This window comes from Microcaecilia unicolor, unplaced genomic scaffold, assembly GCF_901765095.1.
Source record: "Microcaecilia unicolor unplaced genomic scaffold, aMicUni1.1, whole genome shotgun sequence".
NCBI classification, from domain to species: domain Eukaryota; kingdom Metazoa; phylum Chordata; class Amphibia; order Gymnophiona; family Siphonopidae; genus Microcaecilia; species Microcaecilia unicolor.
Window position 1 is genome coordinate 55,261 of NW_021963198.1, and position 25,556 is coordinate 80,816.

Genomic DNA, 25,556 nt, shown 5'->3' on the forward strand with positions numbered 1-25,556 from the left:
CATGATTAAAGAGCTGTGATCACACATTGATGTAAAAGATTGCCAGATATATGCTATTTGAATGTGTATCGAAATAATATTGTGGAGAATTGTTTGGTTTTAAATGCATTGGTGTATGGATTGGTTAATAACTATGGGTTAAGGGAATGGATTTTATTTTAGGAAAATTGTATTGATTTAATAAAGAAATATATTTTAAAATGTAAAACAGTTACTAGTGAATAATTTGTGGCTAAAGTCTTGAGACACCCAATGGCTCACCTCATGCCTCAACAAAAGCTTTAGTGAAAGGTTTTAATGCATGCCTTGATGGGTGAAGTTGCAGAGATATATTTAGCCACGTAACAACCTGATGTTCAAACATAGTTCATGCAGGAAACATTTGTTTGAAAATCGGGTTGTTATGCTACAAGTTCTAATAGCTGTACTGACCCTGGAGAAAACAGGATTCCTTATTGATGCAGATGCCTTTTATTGGGTCAACAGAAGGGTAATCCAGAGATGTTGTACTGCGAAGTTCTCAAGATCACTTCCATGAAAAATGGACCAATGTGGTCTAAAAAGCTCATGTCCTGTAGGTTACTTCAGTCAGTCTTATCTCAATCCAATAATAATTGTTTCAGTTGTTAAAGAATAGCTAAAGAGTAGATTTGAGGATGGTAATTTTATCTTAACTGATGGGTGTTGCCTCAATACTGTGTGCATCTTGCATGAAAAATAACTAAAAATATGTGAAATAAAGTCCATTATGAAAAACAGACCAGTGTTTGAGTAAAAAGCTTACAGCAGGTTCCTCTTTTTCTTGCAGGTTTGCCAACTGGACTGCCAGGACAGAACATGTCTCCGAGGTGCTCCGATATCAAATCTGAGGATGAAGGAGATGAAAATCTTCAGGACGGGAAATCTTCTGAGGACAAGAAATTAGATGACGACAAGAAGGATATCAAATCAATTACTAGGTCAAGATCTAGGTAACAGTAAATAATAGTGTCGCTTCATTTAATTCCTTTGCTGGATTTTGATGAAGTGAACAAAATGGATTATGGAGAAACCAATATTTGTTTCCCTGGCAGATAAAATATATTACCTGAAGGAAGCCAAAGTCCTATTCTGGTAGTATAGACTCTGTCATTGCAGATCATAGTCCAGGAAAATTCCTGTAATCTCACAAATTTGAAATTCAATTCCTATATTCCTAATGAGGTTTAACTGAATTGCTCTTCTCTCCTCCTAAGCTTTTAACTAGTGTTTTAAATTGTATTTACTTGTATTTAAAGTATGATCATTTAACTACTTGTTCCATGACAAAGCAGAAGCATCCTTTTCACGTCATTTATCAGCTTAAAATAGAGAGCTATGTATTTCAGATCAGCAGTTAATACTAGGCATCTTTATTATTGTAATAATCACTTTGTTGCATGTACAGATCTATGTATAGGCAGAGTGAAGCTGCTGCATGCATGAAGCTTGAGTAAAAGAATCAACTGACTGTAAGAGCCAAGCATTTGTTTTACACAAGTGGGCTTAACTGGCAGGTGTGCAGCAAAATTCAAAACGAGGCATTTCAGGACAGACCAAATGATGCCGAACAACTGACCATACAAGAGCTATAAGAAAGATAAAAGGGCAGAGGGGTGCCTAAGAATGTGACTGCAAAAAGGAAAAGGAAATGTAGTTATTAATTTTTAAAAATAATTTTTTTAAAACAGGTTTAAAACAATCATATAAATTCAAATAACAACATACAAAGCAGATAAGTGTTTTTAAAAAGCCATGTTTCAGCTAAACAAGTGCATCAAAGGTTAAGGGCTAGATTCTATATATGGTGCCTGAAAAATCCTTGTGGAAAAAAAATACGCCTAGGCATATTCTCTAAAGTATGCCTACATTTTATACAATAGGCTTAAATTTCCACTAAGTATATAGAATACGTTGAGCACCTCGCCACTCAACCAAGTTTAGTTGTGGCCATTTACGCCACATTTTACTTGACAAATTCTGATGCCTAAATTAGGTGCACAGCAGGTGTATTCTATAACAATGCATATAGATTTTAGAATGCCCATGCCACTCTCATGGCCATGTCCCCTTTTCAACTATGTGACTTAGAATTTACATGCACCACAGTACAAAACACGCTTTGTAAGTTCTATGTGTAAATCATAATGCCAATTTGTGCTAATAATTACTTGTTAACATCCAGTTGACAGAGCTGATTAGCTAGTTAACCAGTTAAGGGGCCCTTTTACAGAGCAGCAGTAAGCCCAACGCGGGCTTACCGGTCGCTCTTCTGGGACTACCGCCGGCCCAACACGGCCTCCGGCGGTAGTCCCGCCCCAAGCACATGTCATTTCCGAGGGAAAAAGAAAACCCCTGGAAATGGCTTGCGAGGCGGTAACCCAACTACTGCTGGGTTAGCGCGGGAGCCCTTATCGCCACCTCAGTGGGTGGCGGTAAGAGCTCCCTATCGCGTGGCCATGCAGTAAGAGTTCTATTACCACATGGCCATGTGTGCCTCGGGTCTTTTTACCCGCTGCAGTAGCATATGTGGGATGCATAGTTACATGTATAAATTATACACTTGTATTACTGCTGATACATCAGAATTCTATAAAGGAAAGTAGGCACTTGCGTTCCTTCGTATAAGCACTTTCTTGATGCCTAAAAATAAGCCCCCCTTCTTATAATTGCTATCCATATGTATAGTTAATATAACCACAAGGCAAACGTCAGCAAATTATCTTACTTCCAAGTTCTACTCCAAGCTAAAGACATAAATGTTCTTATAATTCATATACTGGAAATCACATTATTATTCTGCTAAAAGTCACGTGTATAAGAAGGAAAGAGACCTCAAATGTCCAAAAGGAGGTTTTTTGAGACCGATGAGAAGTATGGGGTCCGATGAACATAGGCACTAAGATTTTCTGCTTGCTGCCATAGTCAGGACATTTGAGGTCTTTTCCCTCCATTTTATGCTTTTTAGCAGAATAATAATGTGATTTCCAGTATATGAATTATAAGAACATATATGTTTTCAGCAAATGTATCAGAACACCCTTGCTCCATCCTGGTAATACCCAGATAATGCCGGAGTGTGTAGAGGGAATAGGGAATTTTCAGTAGCACTGTCTGTAGAGTGGCACTGAAAATTCTTGGATCTGGGACTATTTAAAGAGCAATTCTTTGTGTGCAACATTTATGTGCTAGTTGCACACGTAAATGTACAGGATATCAGCACTTTCACAAAGTAAGTAGCAGCAAAGCAACTTCTGTAAGGACGCTTGTAAGTAGTATACACCACAGATTCTATATAGATTGCCTAAATTTAGGTGCCTAGAGCAGATGCTGGTGCAAAGTAATTAGTTATTGAGGCGTCAACAATCAATAATTGACATTAATTGGCAACAATTTGGAGTTATGCATGCATCTACCATAGGCGCTATTCTATAACATCCATGCCTATATTTTATAGTGTGCAACTCCAAAGGGGCCTGGCTATGGGAGGGGCATTCCCAGAAGTTTGGTGTGATGCTATAGAATACTGGAGCATAAGGAGCCTTCAAATGTGAGAGTGTCTCAGCTGCACTTTATTGATTGGAACCAAGACGGTCCGTGTTTCAGCAACAAATGCCTGTGTCAGGGGTTTATTCATGGTATTTGATTCCAAAGAAAAAAATATTCCAATGACATCACCTTCAGGTCCTCAGATACTCCACACCAGACATCACCGCGGAGACCCAGGCAAAGGTATCAGCCTGCTTATCCGACATTGCTGCCTGGATGTCCAACCGCCACCTGAAACTGAACATGTCCAAGACCGAGCTTATCGTCTTTCCACCAAAACCCACTTCTCCTCTTCCTCCACTTTCTATCTCAGTTGATAACACCCTCATCCTCCCCGTCTCATCTGCCCGCAACCTCGGAGTCATCTTTGACTCCTCTCTCTCCTTCTCTGCGCATATCCAGCAGATAGCCAAGACATGTCGCTTCTTCCTCTTTAACATCAGCAAAATTCACCCTTTCCTCTCTGAACACACCACCCGAACTCTCGTCCACGCTCTCATTACCTCTCGCCTGGACTACTGCAACTTACTCCTCACCGGCCTCCCACTTAGCCATCTATCCCCCCTTCAGTCTGTTCAGAACTCTGCTGCACGTCTCATATTCCGCAAGAACCGATATACTCGTATCACCCCTCTCCTCAGGTCACTTCACTGGCTTCCGATCAGATACCGCATTCAATTCAAGCTTCTCCTTCTTACCTACAAATGCACTCAGTCTGCTGCTCCTCACTATCTTTCTACCTTCATCTCCCCTTACGTTCCCGCCCGTAACCTCCGTTCACAGGATAAATCCCTCCTCTCAGTACCCTTCTCCACCACCGCCAACTCCAGGCTCCGCTCATTCTGCCTCACCTCACCCTATGCTTGGAACAACCTTCCTGAACCCTTATGCCAAGCCCCCTCCATGCCCGTCTTCAAGTCTTTGCTTAAAGCCCACCTCTTCAATGCTGCGTTCGGCACCTAACCCTTACCGTTCAGTGAATCCAGACTGCCCCTATCGGACCGACCGTTCACTTGTCTATTAGATTGTAAGCTCTTTGAGCAGGGACTGTCTCTCTTTGTTAAATTGTACAGCGCTGCGTAACCCTAGTAGCGCTCTAGAAATGTTAAGTAGTAGTAGTAAGTAGTAGATACTATCATTCCAAGATTCTTCACCCTGTCTGTGAAAGGCTGATATGCACAGACAGGGAGAGGCATCTTGGACTGATAGTTTCTGAGAATCTGAAGGAGACGAATAGTGTGACAAGGTGGTGGCCGTAGTTAGAAGGATGCTAGGCTGTATAGAGAGAGGTGTACAGGAGGTGTTGATACCCCTATACAAATTGTTGGTGAGGCCCTACCTGGAGTATTGTGTTCAGTTTTAGAGACCGTATCTTGCTAAAGATGTAAGAATTCTTGAAGCTGTCCAGAAGAAGGTGACAAGAATGATATGGGGCTTGTGCCAAAGGACATATGAGAAGAGACTGGAAGACCTGAATATGCATACCCTAGAGGAGAGGAGGGACAGGGGAGATACGATACAGACTTTTAAATACTTGAAAGATATTAATAAAGAAACAAATATTTTCCATAGAAGGGAAAGTGGTAAAACTAGAGGACATGAATTGAGGTTGCAGGGTGGTTGATGCCTGGAATGACCTCCCAAGACAGGTGGTGGAAAAAAACTGTAGTGGAATTCAAAAAGGCATGGGATGAACACAGAGGATCTCTAATTAGAAAACAAATGATATATAAAACAAAACTTAAAGGGTTGCATATGTGTTTGCTTGTGAAGTGGTGTTTAGATGGCGACTCTGGCTGCATCAACTAAGGCTGGGCTGGGTTGTATGGTCTGAGTCCCACATATGGCGATCCAGTTTAGGGTGGGCTGGAGAGAGCTTCAGTGGATACTCCACTGGTTTGGAACATGAGGACAGTGCTGGGTAGACTTTTACAGTCTTTGTCCTGCAAATGACAAGACGGATTTGGATACGCAGGAGTGGGCTTTGACGGCAACTCCAGTAGTTGGAACATAAGGACAGAGCCGGGATGACTTGTATGTTCTATGTCCCAGAAACACCAAAGAAAGACCATGATCAAGTAAATAATATCACGTTCATTGTTGATTGAAATCTTGATTTGATAATGAATGTGACTATTGGGCAGAATGAATGAACCATTTAGGTCTTTATCTGCCATCACTTACTATGTTACTATGAAAAACAAACTTGTCTTGAAAAAGACAGGTCTGCACATAACTTCAAAAAGAGATGCCAAAAAGCGCTTATCACGCCAGAGTTTGGCAATTTTGACAGTGCAGAACACCCTACCAAGTTTATAATTTGTTCCTGCACTTTTTGGCATCTCTTTTTGAAGTTAGGAGTGGACCTGTCTTTTTGAAGACAAGTTTGTTTTCGTCATTGGAATATTTGTTTGTTTGGAATCAAATACCATCAATAGACCCCTGACGCAGGCATTTGTTGCCGAAACATGGACCACATCACGTCCAATCAATAAAGTGCAGCTGAAATGCTCTCATATTTGAAGGCTCCTTGTGCTTTTTTTGGATATTAGCCATTAGCATGTGGCCATTAAAAAAGAATCATCTATATAATCCCATACACTCACAAATTATATATGTCACACAGTCTAGGCTGACAACTTCAACATCTTTTTTCATTGTTTTCTTTTTAAATATATATATATTTTTATGTATGTTTATGGGGATCATCAGAATAAATAACAGCAAATCCCATCTGGGAACAGCGTCCTATATATTGTGGCGCTGTATAAATCTTCATAGATCAACCCGATTTTATCTTTTTCAAAAACTTTTTAAATATATCAATCCTTAAAATAACATATCTTCATAACCTTTAAGGTGCCAATTGAGATGCAATTTAATCCTGCATAGTATTGCATAATACTTAGCTTTGGCAGCGATTTTCAACAGAGTCAAACCCCGAACAACATGGCCAGGTTTCGTCGTCCTTTTTAGGGAAGAGGTTTTGCTACAACAAAAAAGTACAAAATTATCAAACTGCTGCCAGTCATAGAAAAACTGATTTAAAAATACTTTTACTCTTTCATTAAAAAAAGAATAGCATGTGAGCCCTTACTGCCACCTATTTTATAGGCAGGGCTCACGCGCTTATCATGCACTAATCAACATACGACAATGTTGCAGCGCTGATTACCTCAGAAGTGCCCACTCTCTGCCTCCAGACACACCCCCTCCATGGTAAAAATAAAACTAATTTTTTAGCACATGGTATGTACACACTAACCCTGAACTTACCGTAGGATGCCTGAGCGTGCCCCACAGTAAGCCCTTTTAAGCTTCGGTAAGCTCTCTGCGGTAAGCACGCACTAGTACTTACTGCCACTTGGTGAAATGGCCCCTATATGATATATTTACATAAGCAATTCAAAATTGTTTGTCCCAGAAACCAATATAAAATTACTGTAGTAGTTGAAAAAGGAAAGGTATTTGTTGTGTGATTCAGGAGTCTATTGTACTCATCTTGTGTTGTTAATATATAATACTAGCAAGATTAAGGTGAAAGAAATAACATTTCATATTAGTAATCTACAACCTATTATATAAAGCTCAAAGTAGCAATGTAGAATTGACTTTATTTTTAAAAAATCTGTATTTAAAAGGTTATCGGTTTGGTTATCCTGCATGTACTGTTCTGGTGTATGGCTTGCAACTTGGGGTTGTGATGCAAGATTACATGCTAGAGAAATGCCATCTGTTTTTTCTTGCTCTTCAGTATAAATCAGAACAGAAGTGTCATCTAGTCAGATGCTTCCTTTGCCTTTTGCAGAGGAACACTTGTAATCTGATGGGCACTGTGCGAATGCTTTTATCATTTGGCATTTGAGCAGCTGACTTGTAAGGCAAATGTTTCAATTAGTGGAAAAAGAAAAAAATGGAGAGTAATTTTAATTGTTTTATTCTGTTAATTCTTGACAGATGGAATATTTTCCCCTCTTTCCCTCAACTAGTTTTATATAGCTATAGATAGATATAGGGCAGTACTGCTCAACTGTAATGGGTATTTTCTATAGACTGCAAGACTGATAAGGCACACAAGTGGGTAATATCATCTGATGGTACCGGAATGCATCTGCTCTCCCAGAGCTCAGAATTGTAGTGTAAGCTTCTGCGCATTCCAGCCAGCTCAGCTTCTCAATTAGTTCCAATAGTCTCTCAGTAAGATGGGAGAGGTTGCGTGCTTTATCAATCCTTCTATCTACAGAAAACATCTGTTACAGGTGAGGTGAGCAAAATTGATTTATCCATTGAGAAGCAGGTTACGTTAGGCCTATAAGTGATTGAGTCCCAACCTTAGGGTTGCTCAGTATTGAATTATCTTAGTCTTCGGAATAACCACAACGTCAAGTGCAAGAATTGTTAGTTGAGAAGGACAGATTGGCCACGACCGCTTGATCAAAGGCACCATCCTTGACTTTGGAGCTGAGAAGAGCATGCAAGAGGCCCATCAGTTTGCTAAAGTTAATTGTGCAACCAGCATACTAGGCCTATTTAGATCAAATGAAATGAATAGCTGAGACAGTTTTCTTAATGATGCAGTTATTTTGCAAGTAGCAGGTGAGACCTTGTTTGCAATTTAAAGTATGAAGGGCCTTTTCTTGAGTATTTGAATGAGTGTGAAGGCATGATTATTTTAGGTAAAAACTTAGATGTGCTAAGAACAACTTTGTGATAATGAAACTGCATGTATGCAAAATGATGCACTTTGGGAAGAATAATTCAGATTATGACTACATGATGCTAGGTTCCACAGGAGTCACCACCTAAGAAAAAGATCTAAGTGTCATTATAGACAATATGCTGAAATCATCAGCTGTGTGTAGCAATAGCAAAAAAAATCAAACACAATATTAGAAAAAAAAAGAATAGAGAATAAAACAAAGAGTATTATAATCTTCTGTGTCATTCCATGGTGTAACCTGGTTGTCACATCTCAAAAAGGTATAAAGAAGACTAACCAAAATGATTAAGGGGATGGAACTCTTCTCATATGAGAAAAGGCTTAAGAGTTTAGGGCTCTTCAGCATGGAGGAGTTACAACTGAGATGTGATAGAGGTCTGCAAAATCCTGAGTGGAGCAGAACAAGTAAACATGAAGTGATAGCCTATTCTTTCAAATATGGAATATGCCAAGCTCTGGAACTCTTTGCTGGAGGAAGTGGGAAAACCAGTGAGCATAGCTGGGTTTAAAAAAGGTTTGGATAAATTCCTGGAGATAAAGTCCATGAACTGTTATTAAGGAAGACCTAGGGAAAGCCATTGCTTACCCCTGGGGGTCAGTAGCATGGAATCTAGCTACCTCTTGGGGTTCTGCCAGGTACTTGTCACCTGATTTGACCACTGTTGGAAGCAGGATAGTTGGCTGGATGGACCTTTAGTCTGAACCAGTATGGCAATTGTTCCATCTGATATTCAGCTGTCTGGGGCCCAAGTATTCCTGGATATTCAGTGCCAACTCCTTTTCAGGTACTTGCACTATATATCCAAGTATTTGATGGTACCCAGAAGTTATCTGGGTACAGCTGATATTCAGTGCCATATCTAGAGAGCTAACTAGGCATCATTAACTGAGCTCAGCAATTCTGTCCAGGCAGCCAAGAAATGACATTATCCATTCACTCACCCACCCACCCACATACAGTATTTTTATAAAGTTAAATTACCCCAGGGGTGAGACACGTATTATACACAGTGATAAAACAGTGACATGCATGTAGGCTTGTTCTGAGGTGGAGTATGAGTGGAATTCAGGCAGAGTCACAAGGTACACATATGCTCATACATTTATTGTATTCTTATACATTTACATCAGTTACTGAGCTGGTGCAAATCTCTATGGCCTCAATCTAGCTGCAATTTCTGTTGGATTACCCATAATATTTTATTACATAGATGCCTATGGTGCTCATTTTCAAAGCACATAGACATCTCAAAATGCCCCTTAAAAAGTCTGCCAAACGCATCCAATAGCAATTTTGGAAAGGCAGAAAAAAAAAGTTCAACACTGCAGTTTGCCTAAATAGTGCGTTGAGGGCAGGTAGGTGGGACCAGGGAGGGTTCAACAGCTATAATTGAACAAGAAGAAATGTCCAAGTCTTGGATTTAGGATGTCCTAATTTAGACATGTTTCAATCACATTCAAGGTGAAAAAGGTGCTCTGATTGAATAGCTGACCACTGCAGGGATTAAGGCAATAATTCCTCAGTGTTACTGTCCTTTTCCCTTTCCCCTGAAAGTGAGACTAGAAAGGAATACCAGCCTCTATGACAGCCTCAGTTATTTCAGGCATTCTGTCTAAAAGCAGTCACAAGTGTGAGGAGTAGTCTAGTGGTTAGTGCAGTGGACCTTAAACCAAGGGACCATAGTTCAAAATTGTGAGCCCTTCAGAAACATAAATATATCTACTGTACCTACATGTAAGCCACCTGCAAGTCTGAAGGCTATTGAAGTAATGTACATTCAGGTACCGTAAGTATTTTTCTGTTCCTGGAGGGCTCACAATTACGACAAACACAGAAGAAAGCAGACCTCCGCAATGGAAAATCCAAGAGAAGGGCACAGCAAAGGCGACAAAGTAGATGGTGCCAATCAATCTTCTACTGGACTCAAGAAAAGTTCACAGCAAGAGTTTATTATTCAAAAAAATGGACTTGACACGAATCGTGTTTCGGTCACTCTGGCCTGCCTCAGGAGTCCCTGTATGGCACAGTGCTGTTGATTCTTTTTATGCTTTTCGAGCAGTGCCGTTCGTATCAGTATAAAGGAGCTGAAAGGTTTCTTTATTTTCCAGGTCTTGTTAGCAAACCCCAACATTTGGAGAAGACTTTTCCCAAAGAATCAACAGCACTGGTGTGACCGCACCTCGAATATTGTGTTCAATTCTGGTCGCCGTATCTCAAAAAAGATATAGTGGAATTAGAAAAGGTGCAGAGAAGAGCAACAAAAATGATAAAGGGGATGGGACAACTTCCCTATCAGGAAAGGCTAAAGAGGCTAGGGCTCTTCAACTTGGATTAAATGCGGCTGAGGGGAGATATGATAGAGGTCTATAAAATAATGAATGGATTGGAACGGGTAGATGTGAAGCGTCTGTTTATGCTTTCCAAAAATTCTAGGACTAGGGGCCATGCGATGAAGCTACAATGTAGTAAATTTAAAACGAATCAGAGAAAATGTTTCTTCACTCAACCTGTAATTAAACTCTGGAATTCGTTGCCAGAGAATGTGGTAAAAAGGCAGTTAGGTTTCCGGAGTTTAAAAAGGGTTTGGACAGCTTCCTAAAGAAAAACTCCATAGACCATTATTAAATGGACTTGGGGAAAATCCACTATTTCTGGGATAAGCAGTATAGAATGTTTTGTACTTTTTTGGGATCTTGCCAGGTATTTGTGACCTGGATTGGCCACTGTTGGAAACAGGATGCTGGGCTTGATGGACCTTTGGTCTTTCCCAGTATGGCAATACTTATGTACTTATGTACTTATTCTGTAACACTGTATTCAAATTCTCGGAATGCCCCTGACCCGCCCATACCTTTCCCATGGCCATGAAACAAAAAAGCGAGGTGAACCCAGGGAGGATATCAAGGACACTTTATTGTAAAACAACCCGACACGGCCGTGTTTCGGCACAAAAGCCTGCTTGAAGGGGTCTGGTAAATCTCTAATGTTCTGGCTAAATATCTAACAAAAGAGAAATGTCAGTATCCAGTCCGTTGAATCCTTAATAATGCAAAAACGCTGAACTACAATAGCCTTCCAACCGGCTAGGATTCAACGTGCAAAGCTTATTCTGTAAGTGTGCTGAGCTTCTAATACACACAGGCAAAGAGGAGTGTGGTTATAAGTAGGGAAACGAGTGTTTTGTGGGTGTTCTGAAATGTATACATGTAGTTATAGAATATGGCCCAGTTTGCATAAATCTACGCACCAGGATTTATGCCACATTTTCATTGGTGTAAATGGATACATGTAGTTTAGGCACTGAAATATCATCTAATCATACGCTTTAATTGGCACCTAAATATAGGTGCCAATTATAGAATACGCTTAGCACTGATCTCAGTTCTGAATTTTTAGACGCCATATATAGAATCTCCTCCTATGTGACTACCTCTAAAATACGTGCCCTGGAAGATATGTGCATATTTACAGAAGAGTTCTTAGGTGCATTTATGACATTGCTTAGTTCCCCATTGTTAGCTACTGCTCCCCTTGTCTATCCTTGTGAACTTTCACTGTATTTTCACAATTTGTAATTTGTCCTAATTTTGCTGTAAGCCATATTGTGCCTGCATGAGTGGGAAAATGTGGGATACAAATGAACAATAAAAAAAATATATATGCTAATATTCTAAATATTTACACATGTAGGTTGCATGTAAATATTAGCACCTGTTTTGTAAAATTAGCCCCAATGTGTCAGACAGTCAAAATTGAGGATTTATCTCTTGAGCTTTACAATAATCTATTGAATTTAGAAGTTTGGTAAAGGCAGAATATCAAATTAATCAAATCAAATGTAATTCCAGAAGTATTATGATATGCAAGTGAGGCCACTGTTATAATGATAACAATATCTTTTATGGTACCTTATAACCAAGTCATCAATTGCCCAAAACAATGAATCGTCTTCCATTTATTGCATTCCCTTTTCAATTGTAATATCTTCTTGATTTCATAATGTTCTGTTTTGTAATTTTTATTGTATTGTGAAACAAAAGCAACTGGTTGACTTGATAGCCTTTGGAGAGTTTCTGATTATGGGTAACAATGATAGTTTTCATTAACATGATTCACTTCTTCTATTCCAAATCATTAGACAATGTTCATATTTTGGTTTCCCAGCAATAACGACGATGAAGATCTTACACCAGAGCAGAAGGCAGAACGAGAGAAGGAGCGAAGAATGGCCAACAACGCTCGTGAGCGTCTGCGTGTGCGTGATATTAATGAAGCTTTCAAGGAATTGGGACGAATGGTGCAGCTCCATTTGAAGAGCGACAAGCCCCAGACAAAGCTTCTCATACTTCACCAGGCTGTGGCCGTTATCCTCAGCTTGGAACAGCAAGTCCGAGGTCAGTTGCTAACAGTTTGTTGTTATTACAATTTTAGTTTACTTTACAGAATTTGATATCATGCCTCACCATAAAAGCTTGAGATGTTACAGTAAAATTAATAAGAATCACATATATAAGCAGGTACTATCAAATCTTACCACTTGCACCCCCCCCCCCCCGTTATTTACCCCCATTTTATTTTCAACCTTAAATGTCTTATTATAAAATTATGTTTTTAAATGATTTAGTTAAATCACCTGTCCCCATCTGTCTGCTGATATTCAGTGGCATATAACTGGCTAGTGCCACTGAATATCAGTACTGGCTACCTCTGCACTGTTTAGGTAGTACCAGGGTGGTCCAGAGGAGGAGTCTGGGTGGAGCTAGCACTTATCCAGGAATCAGCTTTATTCAGTGCAGGTGCCCGGATTTCTAACCAGGCAGACAGGTGTCTGGAAGACTTTCAGGAAGTGGCCTGAAGTCCTGTGGGCTCCCCTGCAAAAGAGCATTGCCATCCAACCTCCTGACATCCCACCAAAAATGTGTGCCCCCCCCCCAATTCAAATAACCATCCCTCCCTATCCTACCCAGAGGAGCATTGGGCCCACTCAATTCTGAACCACCCTTCCTCCCTCCCCCCAGAAGAGCATTCCTCCTCTCCCTCCCACCCTCTTCTCTCTCCAAGAGCATAGATTCACAACTAGGTCCCCCTCAACCTTCTGTAGGTCTCCCCCAAGTGTACTTTTCTATTCTGGTGGTTTAGATGGGTCATCGTGGCAGGAGCAAACCCATTCGCTCCTACTCAGTACGGCTCCTGCATCAAACTAGCTTCCTTGACCACTAGCTAGCGAAAGGTTGCAGCAATCATTTTGATGCAGGAGCCACAATGGGGAAGAGCAAGTGGGGTTCACTCCTACCCTGATGATCCCTCTAAATCATCAAAGATAAAGGTAGGCCCATGGGGACTTACAGTTGGGTGGGTGGGTGGAGCTTCAGAGGCTCTTCTTCTTTGGGGATGGGATCCAGGAGAGGGCAGCTCTTGGGGGGGATGGTGGACACTGGCTGGGATGAACACAGATTTGGGGGGGGGGGGGGTGATCAGGAGGAGCCCATGGCTGAGAGGAGGTTGGAATGGGGGGGATGACCGATATTCAGCTGCGACCAGCATGTCTTATGTGGGTCCCAGCTAAATATTGACTGAGACCCACATAAGAGCTGGCAGCCTGCACAGCCCCAGATATCCAATACCGGTGCTTGAATATGGCTCATTGTTGAATTTCCAGTCTTAATTTTGCTGGCAACAGTCAGCACTTAAAATTAAAATGTTGATTTCCGCTGGCTGAATATTGAATGGATAGTTTATTTTAAAACACCCAACTTAGGGTTCCTATTACTGACGTGTGCTAAAAATTTGCAGTTGTTGGGTATTAGGAGTTGGGGTGACTGTAAAGCTTCCATAGTAACTGTTAGGAGCATTCGCAGCTTCTTCCCCACAGTTAACACAGAGACAGTATACTGTGCTTTAACGGCATAGTAGGTCATGTGGATGTACTTAGCCTATTGAGACTGTATTAATATGGTCATTTTTGAAAGACAAGGACATCCATCTTTCGACATAAAACGGAAGATGGATGTCCTTCTCACAGGGATGTCCAAATGGGTATAATCAAAACTCGATTTTGGATGTCTCCAGCTGCAGTCCATCGCAAGGACGTCCAAATTTCAAAGGAGTGTGTCGGAGGTGTGGCGAAGGCAGGACTTGGGCGTGCCCAACACTTGGACGTCTTTGACCCATAATCGAAAAAAGCAAGGACATCCCTGACGAACACTTGGAAGTTTTCACCCGAACGTGTTTTTTTAATGTATAAGCCACAAAAAGGTGCCCAAAATGACCAGATGACCACCGGACGGAATTGGGGATGACCTTCCCCTTACTCCCCCAGTGGTCACTAACCCCCTCCCACCCTCAAAAAACATGTTTAAAAATATTTCGTGCCAGCCTTTATGCTAGCCTCAGATGTCACACTCAGGTCTATGACAGCACATGCAGGTCCCTGGAGCAGTTTTAGTGGGTACTGCAGTGCACTTCAGGCAGGTGGACCCAGGCCCATACCTACCCTACCTGTTACATTTGTGGAGGAAACAGCGAGCTCTCCAAAATCCACCACAGACCTACACCTACACAGACCCCCTTCACCTGTAAGGGCTATGATAGTGGTGTACAGTAGTGGGGTTTGGGGGGCTCAGCACACAAGGTAAGGGAGCTATGTTCCTGTGAACAATTTATGAAGTCCACTGCAGTGCCCCCTGGGGTGCCCGGTTGCTGTCCTGGCATGTCAGGGTGACCAGTGCACTACAAATGCTGGCTCCTCTGGACGTTTTTGACATGGACATCTTTGGTTTGGAGAATCTCTGAAAGTCAGAAACATACAAATGCAAGGACGTCGAAATCTAGGGACGTCCAAATTTAAGGATTTGGATGTCTCTGACGGTATTTTTGAAACGAAAGATGGACGTCCACCTTTTTTCGAAAATACGGGTTTCCCCGCCCCTGGATTTCGCCATTTTGCAAAGACGTCCAAATCGCAACTTGGACGTTTCTTTTGAAAATGCCCCTCCAGGTGATTCTCATTATCTGCTTCAGGAACAGTTAACATGCAGTAAGTTTCCATGTATAACTGCATGGTGCAGTCCCTGTCCATTCCCTGCCGCTTTCCACACTTTGAGTTTCGAGGACATAAAAAGGTATCTAATTAGAGCCTATTCTATTCTATAAAATAAAGTAGGAGCCTACTGTTCTTTATGGAATACCAAAGTAACCTGGTATATGTGGTTAGGCACAAGTGGTTATGCCAGCCTTAGAGCCGATGTAAATGCGCCTAAATTCTGGAGAGACACACATAAATTATAGTACATGGCAGTATTCTAGGGGTCCTTTTACTAAGGTGCGCTGAAAAATGGCCTTCAGTAGCGTAGACGCATGTTCTGGGCATGCGCAGAATTATTTTTTAGCGCACCTACAAAAAATGCCTTTTTTTTTTTTGCCAAAGCCAGACGTGCGGCAAAATGAAAATTGCTGCACGTACATTTTGGGTCTGAGACCTTACCGCAAGCCATTGATCTAGCGGTAAGGTCTCACGTGGTAACCGGGCAGTAATGGTCTACTCGAGTCAAATGCCACGCACTAGAAAATAAAAAATATTTTTCAGATGCATGTAGCGGACTGGCGCCAAAATTGAAATTACCGCAAGGGCCACGTGGTAACCGGGCAGTAACTCCAATTTGGCGCACGTTGGGTGCGCATAGGCGCCTACACAACTTAGTAATTGCCCCCTAGCAATTGATGTCCATGTTTACTACATAGATATTAGTGGATTTTTTAAACAATTACCCGCTTAATGAATTAGCACACACTACATATCGAGCCACCACATTATGTGATACCGTGACTGGGTGCTAAGAACATTCACTGATTCACATGTTAACCGCCTAAAACACTTTACTTAGTTCATTAGAATCTATGAGTGCATTATCACATGTGAGAGAACTGTATCTACAGCTGTTGATTTTGAATTTCATTTTCTCTGCTGTATTATAGAAAGAAATCTGAATCCTAAAGCAGCCTGCCTGAAAAGAAGAGAAGAAGAAAAGGTATCTTCAGAGCCCTCTGCGCTTTCCTTGGCGGGACCCCATCCTGGGATGGGAGATGCATCAAATCACATGGGACAGATGTAAAATGGCAAGTTCATCTCATGTTTCTGAGATGCAGGCATTTGGGCTTTACGTTACTTTTACATCAAGCATTATCTTCTCTCATTGTATGCCTGGTACACCCTCAGTCATGCCTTATTTGTGTTACAGTCAGGGGAAAGTTAAAATAGTAGGACTGTTTTGAGTAAACCTGTATTTTTCTGATACTGCAGATTCTGTGGGTAGAATTTGTAGGGTAGCACTTACACTTCATGAATGTTAAAAAAAGGGACGTTTCTTATAGTCAGCTTGTTTGTAACTAGAAGGAGTTAGAATTCAGGGTGCTTCAGGATAAGCTATTCTAATGCTCCTTTCTTCTCTTATAGTAAAGGGGGGGAATAATCCATGCCCTTTATATTATTTGCTAGCATTTTATACAGATATTAATCTTTGAGGAGATTTTATATGATTTTGATTAGAATATCTAGTCTTTTCCCCTGCAATTTTTTTACTGCTCCTTTCAGTTGGAACTGAACTCTACTGGGCTACAGTACCATGAGCCAACATTCATAACTATCTTGTATTTATTTTTCCCCATTTTAATCCTTTCAACCCCTTCCCTCTAGCCAAGTCATGGCTGTAGCAGTCTTTGGCCGGGGACCATAGTTTGTATCTTTCGCTGGAGCTCAATACATGTTATCCCTTTATTCGGCTATAATAATGATAATACTAAATATTATTGGGGTCATTATTCAAAAGAGTTTAACCAGGCAGGAGAGGCTTCAGCCTGGTGAAACCCAGCTGATTAAACCAATGTCCAATGTTCTGCGGCACTTAACTGGATAGCGCTGCAGAATATCACCGCTAACTGGCCATCCCCTGTCCCGCTAGGTTGGGGCAAGCTGGAGGCAGAGTTAGGGTGGAGTGGCATTTTAGCCAGTTAGATGTGATTTTCAGTCCACTAACCAGCTAAGTAAGCACATAAAGTTAGGACAGCAAAACAGCTCCCAAGCTTTATATAATGTAATATATTTCTTATATCCCGCCAACTCCCACTATTAGTGGTTCAATGCGGGTAACAAAATGTCAGAAAACATTCAAAAAAAATTTAATTTATTAAAATATGAGATAGAAAATGTTTAAACAAATAAGTTTTTAGATTCTTGCGAAATTGCAAGTAATTGAAAGAGCTTCGAAGCATAATAGGAAAAGTAAGCCAAAACTGAAAAGAGCCAGTTAGCAAAAAGACATCTCTAAAATATTCTTATATTTAACTCTTAAAAGAGATGGCATTAGCAAACGCAAAGAGCCACAGACATTGGGAAATGAGCCGAACCATCAAACATCTTAAAAACAAAACAAGCTACCTTGGAAAGGACTCTACAATGAATGGGAAGCCAATGCAAAGATGTCAGAGCAGCAGTTGAACTATCATCCACTGAGTTAACCGGTACAGGTCTGAATATTGGCTGGTGCCCAGTTAACTTCAGGGTTTGGCGGTCATATGCAGATATTTAATACTGGGAGCCACGCATGTCCTGGAATTGAATATCGGGGTTAGTTCAGCCCACAGCCGGAAGTGGCTTACCAGTCGCTTACCACTGCACACTGGCTATCGACCCCTTTGTGTTTAGCAAACCTCCTTCCAGCCTGGGGCCTCCACAACATTCCTGGTCCTGGTTGGCAATGCACAATACTGAAACTGAGCGACTGACATGGCCTATCCATAGAAGTTTTTACAGTTATAAGTATTCAGTTTGTTTATAAATATAATGAGGAAAATTCAGTATGTGGCTCCCAAAGTTAGGTGCCAGGAAGATCCGCACTAAGCTGGCATTCTACAAAGGACACTCCATGCCTGCCAAAGCCTGGTATAATTGCTGTCACCCAATTTTCAACAATTGGGTGTGCATTTTATTGTATTCTATAAAATCGTGCCTAACCTCTGGGAAACACCCCTTCATCCACCCCAGACTCGTCCCATAGCCACTCCCCTTTGTAGTCATGCACTTTAAAATATAGGCACAGATTTTATAGAATAGAACCTATGGCAGAAGCATGCGTAACTCCAAATGTTTGCCAATTAATGTCAATTATTGATAATTGATACCTCATTAACTAATTACTTGGAATGCATATCAGCCCTAGATGGCCAAATTTGCCACCCAACTTTGGGTGACCTATATAGGTTCCAGAGGATAACTCATGGCATATTTTCAAAGCACTTTGGGAGGCTAAGTTCCATAGGTTTCTATGGAACTTTGGGAGGCTAAGTGCTTTGAAAATGAGCATAGTCTCTTTGCAAGGCAAAATCATTAAGGGTCTTTTTCCTAAAGTGCGCTCGAATCTGGGCTTAACATGTTGTTGCGCAGGATTTTACTGCAATCTAAGCTCAGGTGTGAGGCAGCACCTATTGGGGTTGTTACCATTAGGGCACAGTAGTTGCAGAGAGTTAATGTGGGAACATTGACTGACTCCTATTTAGGAGGCACTAAGTGCCGGATTCTATATATCACGCCTGCGTTCCACACTTAAATCTAAGCATATTCCATAACAACACGCGTAACTTAATTGGCTTAACAAGCAATAATGAGCACTAATTGGCAATAATTAGAATTTGTGCACATAACTAGATAATCATATTCAATAATGAACTGTGCCTAAATTGTAATGCACACATCCAAAAAGGGACATGGTTATGGGCAGGAAAATGGGTGTTTTATTGGCATTCCCAAATTTACGCGCATTATTATAAAATATGGCCAAGTCCACGTAAATCTACGTGCAGGAATTTATGCCACATTTTTGATGGTGTAAATGGATGCACATAGTTTTAGGTGCAGGGGTATCAACTAAGCATATTCTATATACCGCGCCTAAATCTTACAAAATGCGCTTAGATGAAAATGATTTCTGCGCGGATTTTCTATGCACCATATAAAGAATCTCCCCCAAGTGCTCTTGCATTAACTGTGTGTTAGCCAGTTAGCATGTTCTAAGTATAACACATTAACTGGCTAATACTTCCATGCCCATTCCCTGCTCATGCCATCCCCCTAACAGAAAATTATTGGAAAATTCAACAGCACACGGGTTAACATGCAAAAGAGGAAAACTGTGGCAAGCCCCCTTAACAAGGTTGCATGGTATCCTGTTTACGCATGTTAACTGGGCGTTAAGGGCATACCCCCAAATTCTATAAATGGCGCCTTAAATTCTGCATGTTAATTTGACTGTACAGCCAAATTGTGTGCACAACTTAATTGATTAACATGCCTTAATTGATTAATTGATTAACTAGGAGTGGCCTAGTGGTTAGGGTGGTGGACTTTGGTCCTGGGGAACTGTAGAACTGAGTTTGATTCCCGGCACAGGCAAGACTCTGGGCAAGTCACTTAACCCTCCATTGCCTGCCGCATTGAGCCTGCCATGAGTGGGAAAGCGCGGGGTACAAATGTAACAAAACAAAAATCAGCGTTGATAATTTGTAAACAACCAATTAGTGGCACTAATTTGCTTTAATTTCTAGGCATGTTCTATAATGTGGTGCACGTAAATTTTAATGGCGCAGCCAAAAGGGGACATAGCCATGGGTGTGGAATGGGCGGTTAGTGGGCACTTCAAAAAACTACAGGCACTATTATGGAATACACCCGATCTGCACCTAAGTTGCCTGGTTTTAGGTAGCTTAAATGGGCCCACCTAAATTTTCATCGCAAGAATGGCGCGGGAGCATATTCTATAAACTACGTCCTTCTTTAGGTGTACTTTATAGAATTAGGCTAAGTGTGTGGTTTTTCGGCACCGGTTTTTAAGGCAGCATTTATAGAATTTGGCCTATAGCACCCTTTACTAAAAGGACTTATCTAAGTGTTAAGTAAAAATGTTTGAATCAGGACCTGAGTTTCTAAGCTAAAGTACTTTCGCTCCTTTAATATGTTGTATTAAAATTGTGTACTTATTACCCCCAGATTCTGCAAAGGGCACCTAAAGATGGGTGTCTAACTTTACACACCATCCTGAGTTGTGCTTGCAATTCAGTTAATTTTTTTTTGTTACATTTGTACCCCGTGCTTTCCCACTCATGGCAGGCTTAATGCAGCTTACATGGGGCAAGGGAAGGTTAAGTGACTTGCCCAGAGTCACAAGGAGCTGCCTGTGCCTGAGGTGGGAATCAAACTCAGTTCCTCAGGACCAAAGTCCACCACCCTAACCACTAGGCCACTCCTCCACTGTTGCTATTATTTGAGATTCTACATGGAATGTTGCTATTCCACTAGCAACATTCCATGTAGAAGTCGGCCCTTGCAGATCAGCAGTGTGGCCGCGCAGGCTTCTGCTTCTGTGAGTCTGACGTCCTGCACAGCCTTCTACATGAAATGTTTCTAATGGAATAGCAACATTCCATGTAGAATCTCGAATAGTAGCAACATTCCATGTAGAATCTCCAATAGTATCTATTTTGTTACATTTGTACCCCGCGCTTTCCCACTCATGGCAGCAGTGGCGTAGCCAAGTGTGGGCCTGGGTGGGCCTAGGCTCACCCACTTTGGGTTCAGGCCCACCCAGTAGCAGCACACCTATGATGTGGCTAGCTGGGATCCCCAAGCCTCACCAGCCAAAAACTCCAACAACTGTTCCTCCTGCATACCTTGTAAATAGTAGATCTTCACCTGCAGCGAGCAGAGACTGATACATACTGCTCACACTGGCCCCACAGCCTTCCCTCTGATGCATTCCCACCTATACGGAAACAGGAAGTTGCATCAGAGGGAAGGCTGTGGGGTCAACATGAGCAATATGTATTAGTTTCTACTCGCTGCCGGTGAAAATCTGCTACTTAAAAGGTATGCGGGGGAGGGGGGATATTTGAGAGACCATATGGCATCCAGGTGAGAGAGGGAGAGACCAAATCAATTGTGGGACAGGGCGGAGTTCTGCCCACCCATGTTGGGCCCAGGCCCACCCAAAATTGGGTGTCTGGCTATGCCCCTGCATGGCAGGCAGGCTCAATGCGGCAATGGAGGGTTAAGTGACTTGCCCAGAGTCACAAGAAGCTGCCTGTGGTGGGAATCAAACTCAGTTCGTCAGTTCCCCAGGACCAAAGTCCACCACCCTAACCACTAGGCCACTCCTCCACGATAGCTATCAAACAGCTATTAGCATTCATTTGGAGTTGCAGGCACAACTGCCTAGGTGCGATTCTGTAAAGAACTGCACCTAAATTCTCTTGTGTGCAACCCAAAGGGAAGGGAAAGGGAAATGGGACTTGATATACTGCCTTTCTGAGGTTTTTGCAACTACATTCAAAGCGGTTTACATATATTCAGGTATTTATTGTGTACCAGGGGCAATGGAGGGTTAAGTGACTTGCCCAGAGTCACAAGGAGCAGCAGTGGGAATTGAACTCAGTTCCCCAGGATCGAAGTCCACTGCACTAACCACTAGGCTACTCCTCCACTCCAAAAGGGAGTATGGCCATGGAAGAGACATGGCCAGGTGATGGGCGTTCCAAAATGTTACATGCAGTGTTATAAAATTTGGGGAAAGCACGCCCAACCTGTGCACCAGGATTTATACCTGGTTTCAGCAGGCATAAGTCATGGCACACACATTTCAGTGTGGGGATCTGCACTATGTGCTATTTGATAAAGGACACTCAGCCCAGAAGACCTTTTACTGAATAGCATGCTGTGCCAATGTTTCTCGGTGCCCAAAACAGATCACCATTTACTGAATCTGGCCCTTAATGGTTGCATCAACTCAGAGTCTTGCATTGTGGGGAGGAACCCATTGGATGGTTAAATTGTACAGCGCTGCGTAACCCTAGTAGCGCTTTAGAAATGTTAAGTAGTAGTAGTAGTATGGTGAACACTTGCATGATCCCAGAAGCAAAAACAAGGTTTTGCCATTGTGAATGCATTGCCCCGACAGATGACAATCATTACCTGCTGCTTTAAACTTTTAGCATTCTCCCTGGCATTCCTTTTGGAAACCAGTTGTGTATGTAATGTTGTGGGGTTTGAGCCTTCAAGACATTTCTTGATCTATGCAAACGAGACACATGACAGTGTTGAACATATTTCATAATCATGAAATGATATTTCTTTTTGTTTTTACAGGTCCAAGTTGCTAGATTTCTTCATTTCAACAAGAGACCACTTCTTTAACAGCTGTATTATCTTAAATCCACATAAACACTCTTTCCCTGCTCCCTGTTTTGTAATATAAGACAAGTCTGAGTAGTTGAGAATCACAGACGCAAGAGATTTCAGCATTCCCAACATTTAAACACAAAAATAACAAAAACAAAAAAAAATTGTAACGAGGGACAACTCTTAACATATCATTGAGAATGTGTAAAGCAGTATGTTACAAGCTGTCACATACAGCCCAGAGACTGAACGGCAATCTTCTCCACACTGTGGAACAATGCATTTGTGCCTAAACTTCTTTTGGAAAAAAAAATATAATTAATTTGTAAGTCTGAAAAAAAATATTTAATTTAAAATTGTAAACTTGCAATAATGAAAAAGTGTACTTCTGAAGAAAAAAAAAACAATGACCGTTTTTGTTGGTGTTTTAGTCAGCTAATGTTTATACTTAATGGATATCAGAAGGGAAGCTTTGCTGCCCAGATACTTACAAAACCAGCAAACGTCCAGAGGAAAACTCAAGTGATGACATTAGCCATTCCTTAGTATAGGAGGAACAGATGGATCTTATAGACCTATGACAAATATATGTCTAGATCTACTTATCTACATATATACATGTATAGAGATATAAAATAGATCTAGATATATATCTATATATATATACATATATATATATAATTGTTTTTTTAAGCACAGTGAATATGGTAAACTCTTGGTCATTTTTTTGCTCCTGTAGAAGGAAGAAAAATAAATTTAAAACAATTGATTCTTTTTCTTTTTAAAAGGAAAAGATTTTACTGTAGATAATCAAAACAGTTTTCTCCTTTTGTTTCCTGTCCCACACCCTTATTATTGTTATTGTTTTAAGCTGCTGCGCCAGCGTTGTCTCTGGAGAGAAGTGGAACAGGACAAAATGCTGAACCTGGCATTGCTTCTCATTCATAAATAAGCAGAGAGTTCTTTCCTCTGGTCTTTTGGGAACACAGGTCTTTCAAGTCCCGCCATGTACATATTTCCAGCAGCATTACAGAGACTTGGCATTTTGAGTTTGTCTTGATGGTAATACTGCTCGTATGATCCTGTTCTGGGATTTTCAGAGGTACAAGGTTAGAATGCTACAATGTTACCACTGTGCCTTCCAATGTTTGAATCATCAGAGCAACCTGACATAATCAAAGTGGCTGTGATTTCAACAAGTGTTAACCACATGTGTAGCAGAAACAGTATGCAGCAAAATGAGGCATTTGCGAGTACATGGTCAGGAATACTTGAGAAACATCTTGTGAGAGAAATCTGCAAGTAGTGTGATAGATGTGTCGGAAAAAAAAAAGTCTTTGATATGCATGCACCACGTCTGCCTCCTCCGTAGTTTGAAAAAAAAATGCCAATATCCAATCATATTACAACATTACACCAAGCCTTACGGATCCTACAGCATTAAGTTGCACTTTCACGAGGAGTGGGGTAGTACAGTATTTCTCTGGCCAGTATGAATGAAGTCTAGATGTCAACGTTATTTTGTAGTTGCAAAGAACGAGCTACAGCACAGCAATCTGTCGGAAAGCTAGCTTACAAAGCGGGGCACTTTTAACTCTACTTCCATAAGTAAACCTGTAATGACAGACTGGCATACAGTGCACGTGACTCAAGGCAGAAGTATTTGTTGGTATATTTTTTATCTGTGATTTTTTTTCTTCTTTCCTTCTGCCATACAAACTTGCATGTGTGTGAAAAGATTTCCACATGTGCCCTCTCCCTCCACATTTCCACCCCCTCCCCCAATCTTAATAGGATTTCCACCGATCAGCACTGGTTTATGCCATAAATCCATCGAAACGGTCTAAATGTTCCATCTGTTCTCCTGTTTTGTCAGTTATATACATTAGTGATGAAAATTACATTTGTAAATTTTATGCAACAAATGGCAAACGTATCATTATTTTGAAATTGTGTATGTAAAAGTTATATTTTTACATGTAGACTCCTGTTATTATGTGTTTTAATACATTGTACCTGTTTTGGGGTTATTTTTTATTTTATTTTTTATTATTATTATTATTATTTGCTTTGTTTTTAAACAAAATTGGTGTGGTTGGAAAAGAAGTTTCATTTAGTTGAAATAGTAAGATACATAAAAGATCAATTTTATGTTTGTTTCTTAACACATAAAAGAACAAATATGATAGCTACCATGTGATCACCTTCTACCTACCCATAAACATTTTGATTAGCCATGTGTATGTATGTATGCTGGAAAAAAATTGTAAATATGTTCAGTAGAGGTGAAATGAAATTCTTTCATTTGTTTATAAATTTCTATAATGTGGAGGTGGATTAGAGCAGAAAGTTAAAAAAAAAGGATTAATCCAGACATTATTCCATGGAGTTACCTGGGATAATCTCACTAATAGCATTCTTTTTTTAGTTGAGCTTTTCTATGCAGACAGACATTCCTGGAAGGTGTATTATGTCAAAAGCCTTTGGGGCTAGTTTCTCAGCAGGATGAATATTTCTTCCTACGAATATGTTTTACCATTAAAAATTCTAGAAAAATGCTAGAAAATGGAAACATGTTTTAATCAGATTTTAGTACACTAGTAGTAAATACTGTACTGTATACATAAATATTCACTTCATTTTTTTTTTTAGACAACTGGAAATAGTAATTGATTTATACAATCTTCTGGTATAATACTGTGCTCTTAATAGCTGTTACAAATAAACTGTATTGAACTACAGCATTTAACTATGCGAGTTTCTTAAAAAGGAGTAAGGGAAATGCATCTAAAAGGCTGGTTTAAAACATGTACACACATAAAAGTTAATTCTATAAGCTGGCACATAAATTTAGATAAACAGACTATAAATAGGAAAAACAAACTATTACTATGAACTATGATATACCAAAAATAGTTTTTTAATAATGACACATTCATCCACCATTCCTGTGTTCGGTATTTTAATAAATGAAACCTCAAATCTCCAGATACGGGAATTCCCAAGGAGTTTTTTTTAATAGGATTTGGATTTTTTTTACACTGTTC

General features: G+C 40.7%; 1 protein-coding gene across 1 annotated transcript in view; it reads left to right on the forward strand.

Annotated features, from left to right (window-relative positions):
• LOC115459065 (transcription factor 4-like) overlaps positions 1 to 22,864 on the forward strand; it is a 42,261-nt gene extending 19,397 nt beyond the window's left edge. The window contains exons 4-7 of the mRNA XM_030188929.1: positions 809 to 971; positions 12,453 to 12,682; positions 16,263 to 16,315; positions 22,477 to 22,864. Of these exons, the coding sequence (XP_030044789.1) occupies positions 809 to 971; positions 12,453 to 12,682; positions 16,263 to 16,315; positions 22,477 to 22,524 (494 nt within the window). The 3' untranslated portion in view covers positions 22,525 to 22,864. The remainder of the gene's footprint in view (positions 1 to 808; positions 972 to 12,452; positions 12,683 to 16,262; positions 16,316 to 22,476) is intronic.
• The last annotated feature ends 2,692 nt before the right edge of the window (positions 22,865 to 25,556 follow it).